General features: G+C 40.5%; 1 protein-coding gene across 1 annotated transcript; it reads right to left on the bottom strand.

Annotated features, from left to right (window-relative positions):
* Positions 1 to 367: 367 nt before the first annotated feature.
* nkx2.7 (NK2 transcription factor related 7) lies at positions 368 to 2,699 on the bottom strand. Its single transcript, XM_034238437.1, has 2 exons — positions 2,353 to 2,699; positions 368 to 1,397 (listed from the first exon to the last, which is right to left on the bottom strand). Exons 1-2 carry the CDS (start codon positions 2,603 to 2,605, stop codon positions 853 to 855), a joined length of 798 nt encoding a protein of 265 aa, XP_034094328.1. The 5' UTR covers positions 2,606 to 2,699; the 3' UTR covers positions 368 to 852.
* Positions 2,700 to 12,375: the final 9,676 nt, after the last annotated feature.

The following is a 12,375-nucleotide window of genomic DNA, read 5'->3' as shown; positions in this document are numbered from 1 at the left end:
AGGACTAAGTTAAACAGCATGAATTAAAATAAAACTAAGAACTACTTATTTGCACTGCGAGTGGATTCCTCCCTATCTGCGGCTCATGGGTGAGTGACAGGTCGGACTGGAACTGTTTCCCGTGTGATTGAAAGTTTGAAGAAGTTAAAGAGCCACTGTGTCTGCGGGTTTGTTTACCAAGCAAAGCTCCGGGACAGGACAAGCTCTCCAGCCTTATCAGCGGATTTGTGAATGGGACAATAATGAGGTCAGTTTGATAGAGCAGCCCTGCAGGTCAGATGTCACTTCATCCATTAGCTGTGTGATGGCTCTCTTTGATAACAACACACAGAGGACAGCTCAGCAACCGGCCATTAAAGGGCTTCTAATCAGGTATGTTCACTTTAATTGGAAATTAAGAGGATTACACATTTTAACTGAATTAAGGTATTATTTAGTTAAAATATACACATTAATGACGTTTAAAATACGTTTTAATGTTGTTTTTTGTCAAAGTTGGACAGTATCACCTTCGAAAAATGCAGGCTTATGTTCCATGAAGCGCCAGTAGAATAATAAATATAAATAAATAAAAACACGAATTAAATATTATAACTAAAATAATCTAATAGCAAAACGAAGTTGTGGATTAGTTTAGAAAATAACACGAATTGTATAACCAATATTGTATCACTTTTTATAATCGTAGGAAAATATTAAAGGATATCATATTTTTGATGACAGTAAATATCCACCCATTATTTATTATTATAAGGCTTTTTTAACAACAGAACAATTCCTAAAGATACATAAACAATATATACAAATTCTCCATTGGATTATGCCATAATACACGCCATTTCCCTGCTTTGATCACCAGCCTCTTACACTCTGTAATGAAGCCTGGAAGTGTCCGTGGTTGAAGCCCCCCTCACCTGATAAATCCACTATCTGATTATTATTATTATTATTGCACATCTGTGCGGCTGAGGGTGACACGCTGTGATAGCCGCAGCCGTACACACTGCCGCTGTTTGCGTATCCAAACACGGGGTTATAATGTCCCAGAGTCACGTTATACGGTGCAGAGCTGCAGAGCTTCCCGTCCCGCACCAGCACCGGCACCGACACCCTCCTTCCTGCAGAGGGGAACCCCAGCTCCAGAGACAGGTCCTGCCTTTGCCTCTTGCACTTGTACCTCCTGTTCTGGAACCAGATCTTCACCTGTGTGGAGGTGAGCTTCAGGGCCAGGCTCAGGTGCTCTCTCTCCGGGGCGGACAGGTACCTCTGCTGCCGGAAGCGCCTCTCCAGCTCGGACACCTGGGACTGGGAGAAGAGGACCCGGGGCTTCCTGCGGGGCCGGGATCCGTTCTTCAGGGTTTTCTCACTTTCAGGTGAACTGTCAAGACCGCTTATGTCTGCATATGAGAAAATAAAACAGTCAAATAGGCTAAAGAAAAAACAAACAGCTAAATGCTAAATATCTTTAACATTTTGTTTCCAAAAAAAGTACACGTTATCTCATCATCAAATATAAATATTGAAAGACTTAATATGTTTCCAATTTTATTATTTTTAAATTGAACATATGTTGATGGAGCAAGATGTTTTTTTTGTTCAAGTCCATGTTTTTTTTTACACAATAACAAACTATTGCAAGAGACGACCCTGTACACATCATCGTCATGATACCTGCAGTATATTTTACAGTATATAATAATGTTTATTCTTTCCACATTTTAACCAAAAAAACATTTACTTGTGCCACAGCAAAGTCAAAAACAACACATGGCATTAAGTAAACGTTAGTAAATAAGTGAATTCGATTATTTGAACGTGTCAAAGACGACATCTTATGGTTAAACTAAGTTTAAAACAATACATATTACATATTTATGTATCACACTGTTCATGAGTTAATTACGAACCTGTGAAAATTATAAAAAACAACACTTCTGTGCCCATTTTCTATTAAAACGGTTCATCCATGATTAAATATAAAGCTTGTCATACATGATTACAATGAATAAAGGTAATAATAAAATCAATCATTGCCTGCTCATAAATTGAGTTGATCACTTGATATTCTTGGCGAATATTGCAACTACGTAAATGTCTTTTTTAGGTAAATCTGTGTTTGTTAAAAGATACATTCTTCTCAGTAATTTTGTTTATACATTTAGAGGTTTTAAGAAAAATAAAAACGTGACAGGTAGTTTCATCCCTGCTATTACGCACTAAAGGCCGCGCACGCCCCTCGGCCTGAACAACACTGAGTAGCCTACCATCAGAGAGTAGATACTTTATATATATATATATATATATATATATATGTATGTAAACACTGTTATATAACTTGTAGAGTAATCTCACCCTGCTCATGTATCTCCTCTTCTGCTGCTGAGTTGTGAATATGGAGCTTCTTCTGCATCCCGGAGACGCACTGCTCAGCCTGGCAGTCATAAAGGTCCCTGGGCCGGGACACGTGCTGATAATTCATCGGAACAACTTGATCAGTAATCAAAAAATCATTTTCGAAATCGTGGTGGTGCTCCAGCTTCAGAATATCCTTCACTGAGAAAGGCGTCGTGGTCGTTAAACTGAGATGCATCCCAACCAATGCCATTGTGTCAGGCTGAAGGACTGTCAGGTCGTTTTTACGCACGGTGCTCTATATCTGCTGGTGATGCTGCCGGAGGTATCTCTTCACTGACTGATGAGTGAGGGCCATGGGGAGATTTAAATCTTTCAAGGGTCCGGCTAAAGAGGAAGGTAGAGATAGATCTGTCACCTCTCCAAAACACTGGACAACACCCACCCTGCGCACAGTTCCTTTTCTTCTCACCTTACAGGAACACCTCACATTATTACATTTCATTTATCTGACCCTGCTATTTCAAGCAACTTATGGTACATTCAAGCATGAAGGAACACATTCAAAAAAGGAAAAATCCTGCAAACTATTTTTTTTAAATAACCCAGACTTTGTGAAAAGGTGAAACAAATTGATAATTCTGAAGTAAGTTGACGAGTTTTATATTGCAGTCTGTCTTTTTCCAATACTTTTGGAGTTTTACAACTAGTTTAAAATGTTGTTTAACAGTTAAAGTGTCGTAGGGAAGGTGTTGCTCTATGACATTTTTAAATGGGAATATTAAAAAAAAATCAACATTTAACCCTTTTCATGGATTTGAAACACTTTGACAGGAATGGTTGAGCTTAAATGTGTTGAAAAAGACGTTTCTAGATTATTAGAAACAACTGTCTCATAATCAACCTGTTTTAAAAAAGAAAGGGGGCGGGGGGGAGGGCGGATTATTCAGTACTAAAGCACTGGGAATAATTTGAAAGAAAAAACCGTACACTTTTGAGGATTGGATTTGAGACATAAACATTTGGTGCGTAAATGTGTTGAAACAAAAGTGTTGCCTCATTAGAAACAAGTGAAACTGTCCCAGAATAATAAACCTGTTTAAAAAGAAAGGAGGGGGGTTCATTTATTCAGTGTGCACCCAAACCACGCTTCTGGTCAGCCAAGTAAAGCCACTTAATCTACACACAGGTCCTCGGGGGTTGAGTGATCTTAGGTGATGTCGAACAGCTTTGCCATCAACATTGTTTCCCTGCCGCGTTATTAGTGTTCCCAGGCCACAACAAACAGTAACTTTACACCTGATGTTGTGGAAGTGGAGAGGCGGCGGCGCCAGCCTGCGATGCTTCACTGAGGCTGAGACGCGCGTCCCGAGCAGACAGGAACCAGGACAGACCGGCCTGTCCCACTGGGCCACGCTGGGAGATATATGGAGGGCACTTATAGGCCTGAGCAGGAGCCTTTTAAAGAGTGATTGAAACTGTTGATGGGTTAGTTAGGAAAATCAGAGGAATAGCAGATGGCTTGGTAGGTGGTAACACTATAGGGTTATACACAAAACTGCATTTGTGGAATGAAACAAAGATTGTCAACAAGTGTCATTTATGGGACATGCCCCCAACACTTTATACAATGACAGATTTAGTCCCTATTGCTTTTTAAAAATGTATGGATTGTAAAATAAATGTTCTGAAATTAAATGTCCATTAAGAAATCTTAACCAACAAATGAAAAAAGCTGCAGGAAGGTTTATTTGCACAATAAAAAAACACAACATTAATATAAATATAAAATAATTTAATGTGCATTGTCATCAACTGAAAACAATCTCCCCCTATCCAACTCATTATAAATTGAGCAAAAATAATTTATTGACAAAGTTCCCCCCGATCTTGGTATTTATCTACTTTGATCTTAAAATAAAGGCTGTGTCTGAAACAAAATCTACCCACTGCTGTATCTCAGACTGTTTAAACTGTACCTGTGATTTAAGCCACATCAGTAAATCCTGCGTTGTGCTGTATTAATCCCATCACTGCCACTAGAGGTCACTGTTACTGAGGTTAAACTCCTAAGGCCTTTATAATTGTATGAGGAAGCTGTTGCAACTCGCGTTTGTTTAACAATTGTTTCCCACCACGTATTAGGGTTAGATATTTGTTTGCACAGACAATTCATGGCGAATCTGTAGAAGAATGACAGAAGCAAGTGTTGCGTTTTAAAAACCTTTTTTTGGATGGTTTCATGTCTGCAGGTAAGCTTAAAGGTCACCTATCATGCTATTTTGAGGCAATAGCATAGGTCTCAGATATATAAAAAATAAATAAAAAACATGTCTATGAAGTGTTTTGGTCAAAAGACCAAACAGATCACTTCTAGCCATGCCCTCATATCCCTCTATTTCACTTCCTGTTACAAAAGTGCTGATTCTGGGTATACACAGGTCTCTCTTGAGAATGAGACCCTGTGTCTCAATGAGATTTTCTACTGTATAAATAAAGGCAAAAAAAAATGCCGGCTCATGCGGGACCTGGCAGATGTCTAAAATGCTTCGGTGATGAAACGCAAGGATTATTAGATCAAGGATTATCTCTGAAACAGTATGGAGCTCAAAGCCTTTCTCTCTTGCCGGTTATACCACAAGGTGAGTTCCTTTTTATTTCCTGCTTCTTCACACACATGCTCTCTCAGGTTAGCTCTGAGTGTTAGCGATGCTAATGTAAACACCGACCATATTACGTCAAAAACAGTCGGGCATTGTTTCCGATAGCAACGTTTCTGATAGTGCTGTGGGTCCGCCGACGATATTACGCCATATTGGCCGCAAATCTGGATCAGCTCCATTGTTCCCCCGTTTTTAGAGATTTGGGTACGGAGGAAAAGAGAGAGGGTTTTATTTTCTGACGCTGGGTGAGTTCCCCGACACACCGGGGACACATGTTGATGTATAAAAGACATCAAAAAGTGCATTTTGCATGATAGGTCCCCTTTAACTAATGTTTACTCTCGATGCCAGGTGTTGGCCCGTCGACTGTAACAAACTATTCTAACTTGTTTAGCGCAACACAAGTGTCTTAAATAAGTCCAGTTTGTTAGCTGTATAATGAGGTACAGATATATTAACCAGCATCTAGTACTAAAAACATACCTGTGCTCCCCAATTCCCAGGGTCCGCTGTCAAATCCCTCCCGGGGAATCAAACACCTTATCATTGTTCTGGGAGGGTTACATTGAGTAGGATGGAGCAGGGGTGGTAAATGTATGTGTACCATGACAGGAATGTCATCCTCAGCTAAACCTATTGTGACGAACAATGAATTTTGTTTTGCTAACGAACTAAACACGTTCTTTACCCGTTTCGAGTCACTGGATAATTCTGCAAAGTGCACTGAAATGCTCGAAACCATAATACCTGCTTCCTCTGACAAAATTACAATCAGTGTCGAAGAGGTCAGAAAAACATTTCAGTACTCCAACACCAAGAAAGCGGCTGGGGTTTTCTGCTGAACAACTTTGCTACTGAGCTGGCTCCAGTGTGGCAACCCATCTTTCAGGCTTCTATTGACACACCATCCCTCTGTCATGGAAAACTTCACACATCAAACCGCTGCCCAAAATTCCATGCCCAAAAGAACATAAGGACTACAGACCAATAGCCCTCACATCAGTGATTATGAAATCACTAGACAGAATTCTGCTCCGATTTCTTATCAGTACAACACAAGACAAACTGGATCCATACCAATTTGCCTATAAACAAGGGTGCGGTACGGAAGATGCTGTGGTTCACATCATCACTAAACATTTAGATAAACGCAACACCTATGCAAGAGCCCTCTTCCTAGACTTCTCATTAGCATTCAACACAATACAAGCAGACATCTTGGTGTCAAAAATGGCCAAAATGGAAGTAAATCCATACCTGATTTACTGGTATGCTGCTTTCCTCACTAGTAGAGAGCAACTTGTGAAGGTTAACAAAACCCTGTCATCTGCCATCACAACCAATGTAGGTCCCCCCCCCCCAGGGCTGCGTGAGTTCAGCTGTGCTCTTTACTCTCTACACTGATGATTGTCGTACCAACACACCAAATCAAGTCATCATTAAGTACTCTGATGATACTGCAATAAATCTCTGCTCAGTGCTCAGTAACACAGACGACCCTGAGCTGCACCAACAGGCTGTACATCAGGTGGTCGAGTGGACTGATAGCAATGCTCTTGAGATCAACACCAGGAAAACTGAGGAAATCATTTTTGGCTCACCATCTGACTCCCATAAAGTCCCCATTGTCATCCATACAGATGAAATCAAGCAGGGAGTTTCATACAAATACTTGGGTGTAATGATTGACCAGCTGCTGTCATGGAAGGATCACATTGAATATCTGAGCAAAAGGACAAAACAAAGAATTTATTTTCTCCGCCGTCTTAGGTCTTTTGGGGCGAGCAGAGAAATTCTTCTGTTGTTCTTTACATCTGTGATCATGTCCATTCTTCAGTACTGCAATACTACCTGGTACAAGTGTTTGACATTAGCTTTAAAATCAAAACTGCTCCACCTGTTAAAAATCTGCTCAAAGATTGTTGGTCAACCCTGTCAGAGACTCTATGACTCAGCCTATCATACACTGAACAAAAATATAAATGCAACACTTTTGTTTTTGAACTCAAAGATCTAAAACATTTTCTATATACACAAAATAACCATTTCTCTCAAATATTGTTCACAAATCTGAAAAAATGTGTGATAGTGAGCACTTCTCCTTTGCCGAGATAATCCATCCCACCTCACAGGTATGGCATATCAAGATGCTGATTATACGATACGATATACTTTATTGTCCCCGTAAGGAAATGTGTTCTGGACTCCGTCCTGCAGTTCAGCATACATGTACATATACAAACATAGTGGACATTAAGAGACATACACATATCATCAGTCATACACCGTTTGAACAAACACAATACACAGACGCACATACTGACAATGGCGACCAATTGCACTACCCCTCATGGCCAACATTTAAAAAGTACATTTCATTACATTTGACTACATTTCATTTCATGTGAATGTTAAGAAGATTAGACAGCATGATTATTGCACAGGTGTGCCTTAGGCTGGCCACAATAAAAGGCCACTCTAAAATGTTCAGTTTTATCACACAGCACAATGCCACAGATGTCGCAAGTTTTGAGGGAGCGTCCACCAGAGCTGTTGCCCGTGAATTGAATGTTCATTTCTCTGCCATAAGCCGTCTTCAAAGGCGTTTCAGATAATTTGGCAGTACATCCAACCGGCCTCACAACCGCAGACCACGTGTAACCACACCAGCCCAGGACCTCCACATCCAGCATGTTCACTCAAGATCGTCTGAGACCAGCCACTCGGACAGCTGCTGCAACAATCGGTTTGCATAACCAAAGAATTTCTGCACAAACTGTCAGAAACCGTCTCAGGGAAGCTCATCTGCATGCTCGTCGTCCTCATCGGGGTCTCCACCTGACTCCGGTTCATCGTCGTAACCGACTTGAGTGGGCAAATGCTCACATTCGATGGCGTCTGGCACGTTGGAGAGGTGTTCTCTTCACGGATGAATCCCGGTTTTCACTGTTCAGGGCAGATGGCAGACAGCGTGTGTGGCGTCGTGTGGGTGAGCGGTTTTCTGATGTCAATGTTGTGAATCGAGTGGCCCATGGTGGTGGTGGGGTTATGGTATGGGCAGGCGTATGTTGTGGACGACGAACACAGGTGCATTTTATTGATGGCATTGTGAATGCACAGAGATACCGTGACGAGATCCTGAGGCCCATTGTTGTGCCATTCATCCACGACCATCACCTCATGTTGCAGCATGATAATGCACGGCCCCATGTTGCAAGGATCTGTACACAATTCCTGGAGGCTGAAAACATCCCAGTTCTTGCATGGCCAGCATACTCACCGGACATGTCACCCATTGAGCATGTTTGGGATGCTCTGGATCGGCGTATACGACAGCGTGTTCCAGTTCCTGCCAATATCCAGCAACTTCGCACAGCCATTGAAGAGGAGTGGACCAACATAGGCCACAATCAACAACCTGATGGGAGATGTGTTGCACTGCGTGAGGCAAATGGTGGTCACACCAGATACTGACTGGTTTTCGGACCCCCCCAGACCCCCCCAATAAAGCAAAACTGCACGTTTCAGAGTGGCCTTTTATTGTGGCCAGCCTAAGGCACACCTGTGCAATAATCATGCTGTCTAATCAGCATCTTGATATGCCACACCTGTGAGGTGGGATGGATTATCTCGGCAAAGGAGAAGTGCTCACTATCACAGATTTTTTCAGATTTGTGAACAATATTTGAGTGAAATGGTTATTTTGTGTATATAGAAAATGTTTTAGATCTTTGAGTTCATCTCATGAAAATGGGAGCAAAAACAAAAGTGTTGCGTTTATATTTTTGTTCAGTGTAACAACCTAGTGAGGCTGTCCAACAACATCATCTCTGACCCAAACCATGTTCTGAACAGTGAATATGAACTGCTACCATCTGATCGGAGATACAGGGTCCCACGGTTCAATAAAGTCAGACTGAAGCATCCTTTGTTCTCCAGTCAATCCTCACAGTAAACACAGAGCTGAATCAGATCAAATGCAGCTGAAGGCTCTTTGAGCAGCTTTTCTCTCACTGATTGGGCTGTTATGTTAAATATTTGTTGTTTGTGTTTCATGTATTTGTGTCTGGATATTTGTCTGTTGGTGTTGGACATGGAGCTGCTGTGACGCAAGTCAAATTTCAGACTTGATCTGACAAATAAAGTAATGTCGTATTGTATGTATGTAAGATTATGTTTATGCCATTTTTTGTATATTTCTTCCATATATTTACTATACATAAGTTAATTAATGTCCTTTTATTATCTTTAAGTTATCTTTTTTTATGGTTTCACTTGTGTTTTGCCTTTTTTAGACAGGTCTGTCTAAAGCACCCCTGTTGTTGGTTGCACCTAAGGGTGAAGGCTATATATAGCTGCTCTTTGTGACATTGCTGTGTTGTAGTATTGGCATGACATTAGGCGCATATGATGCCGTGGGATTCTTGTAGGGCCAATATTTTGGATTTGCTATATCTGCTGGCCTAATTTGCTTTGGACCCCTCCAGGTTAGTCTATAAACCCTTTTTTCCTAATAACAAAACATTGACTATAAAATGGTGTTTTAAAAAAAAAATACATGAACAGAAATAGGCACGCATGAGTAGTTCCTTGGTAGTCTGATGGTTACAGAGCATGCCACCACTTCTAACTACATCAACGCCCCTGGTTTTGTGAACAAACTTAAATTATTAAGAGGCATTTTGATTTGGTGGATTCCTTGACCTTTATCTCTCATTAAGATACAAATTATGCTTTTTAAAAGACTTTAAAACTTAATGCAATGCTTAGGTTCTTAACAGCGATATTCTGTGATACAAAGTACACCTTGGCATCTACTGTCTTACCGAGAAACCTGAACTTCAAAAGTGTAGGGGGGGAAACACTCCCACACACGCACTCAGAAGTCAGCTGTGAATTGTTTGACACCTTGGGGATTAGGGTGTCCAGTTTGATGAGTAAATTACTTAATCACTGCAGCAGCTTTTTCTGAAGGCTCGGAGCAATGCTTTCTCTCAGTTTTTGTGACTCCTGTTTCTAAAAATCAAAGCCTTTCCTATTGATTCAACCATGTGTCCCCTCACTGTAACATAAGAAGCTCGCTAAGTACAGTTTACCACAAAATACCCCTAATTCATCATACAGGAAAATGGGAGGCTGATAGCGGCTGAAAGACGAGATCGAGTTTTCTTAAACTGAGTGAAACTGATCCCTGTCTTCCTAGAGCCAATATGTAACTAGAGACACTCATCAACATTTTATTTGACATTGACATTTCAGTTTAAGTGTAGACTCATTCACCAGTACTGATGTATGGGAGCGTGTCCTTATAGTGTAAAGTATGCATTATGATTGAGAGACTGGAACTGAACGATGCTAGCTCAATCAAACCTACAGGCTTATTCCAAATATCCTCCAAATTTGGATGCAGTTAACTAAAGTATAGACAATAGACATGTCACTAAACCCTGAATTTGATTTAGGCCTATTTATATTTGAATTTCTAGTTTGAAACTGAAATCCAGTACACCTCTTTATTGTTGTTTACCAAAAGACAATAACATGAGATGTGATCTTCTTGTCCAGTGTAATCTCGTTTTGATTTGGAGTCACATATTAAAGCTTATTTCAGATTACTCTGGGCTGCTTTGTAGTGAGATACCTCGAAGAGTAATGGACTCATCCATTGCCACAGATGGATTCTGCGAGAATAAGGACAACGCGATGATTCATTTAAGATAACCATTTAAATTTGATATGACAGACTGCAGCGTAATTATGATAGTATTTGATAAAGTGTATTGCTTGTAAATGTGTCCATTCTTGGGAATGACAAATGCTTAGCTTTAGCCAGTTCCTTTATGAAGAAAGGAAATGTTATAACCCGTTAACATCCACTAGATGTCTCTGCAACACTGTGTTAGGTCCACACACCTCAAGAAAAGGATGAATGTATCTACACTTAATGATCAATAAGTGATATAATACCATACTATGCTCACTAAATGTCCTGCGGATTGCTGTTGACGATACACTTAATGTTGGACTGAACATTTGCAACACATTGTCTCTACACTGGGAGCGAAGATGTACGTATATAGGCTTCCCAACATTTATCTCATTGTGTCAATCGTTTTTTTGATTGAGACTTGAACTAAGCTCGAAATCTTTCTCTAGTAGATCCTACATGTTAGTTTCTCACAGCCTCTAATTCCCCTAAGTCTCAGCATTTCCTCCTGCCTTATAGAAAGGCTAAGACTTAGTGTAAGGCACTAAGAAAAGACATATATTACCTCTGCTTAAAACTATAACAATATTGTCTAGAAAGGGGCTTCATCATTCGTGACTCTCTTTCAATGCACCTTCAGTTTGAGATCTGCTCAATAGTTAAGTCCTTGAAGAGAAAGCAGCATTAGAAAAGCGTCCAATAGCATTTAAACTGCACCAGAGAAGTAACTGAAGGTGATGCTCAATTGTGTCCCTCATTTTAATTGGCTTAGGCTGATTCAAGATGCACAAATAGCATAGCGGCTTGCAAATTTAGAAAGAAATGGATGATGACAAAGGCAGTGAGCCTATCACTTGGCTGCTATAATGCACACTGTACATAAGTAAGTGTTTAGTTTAATGTATTCAGCATTTCCAGAACAAAAAACATATTGCATTTGATTCCAAGACAAATCTAGAGATGCTTTGGAAATGGAAAAATGCTCCGTTTCATCTCTTCCCCTGCCACTCCAGCGCTTTCTTCAATAACATTTGATCTAATTTTCTTTCCCATCCTTGGGTATTTCCCCACAGAAATGAAGGGATAGTGATTGCTGGGTAAGATTGGAGTGGATCTAATCTTCCACTGCTCTCAGTCATACTCCATTTCACTGCACATCTAATTTGTCACACTGCTGATGAATATGCCACAAGTTTCATGGGAAAGAGAGAAGGACATAATGAATATAAAACACACTGGGAGAGAGGAGAGGCAATTGTCGTACCGCGCTAACCACAATGCATTGTTCATTTGTCCTACCAAATTGCTGACACTATGCATGCACTATATTGCTTTCCGCCCTCCAAATATATCAAGAGGTTAAAACAATGACAAACAAAGGTCGGATGGCTTATAGGCGGACGCTCCTTCGGTCATATGCAATCATTGGGTCACCCTGTTTGTCAAAGGTATGCATACAACACCCCCCTCAATGCTGTGCTCCCCACTATAGAAATGCTTGAAGAGAGGCATGCTTGTACTGCTCATATGGAGCCACATTTTGAGGCAGCTGTATTTTACAGAGATACATTTGCAGAAGGTTTTTAAATCCATTATTGCAAAGCAGAAAGTACCATAGTGTTGTATCTCATGCCTCAATTGAAGCACTGTTTC

Source organism: Gymnodraco acuticeps, unplaced genomic scaffold (genome assembly GCF_902827175.1).
Source record: "Gymnodraco acuticeps unplaced genomic scaffold, fGymAcu1.1, whole genome shotgun sequence".
Lineage (NCBI taxonomy): Eukaryota > Metazoa > Chordata > Actinopteri > Perciformes > Bathydraconidae > Gymnodraco > Gymnodraco acuticeps.
The sequence above is the reverse complement of the archived record's forward strand: the minus strand, read 5'-3'. Positions and strand labels throughout refer to the sequence as shown.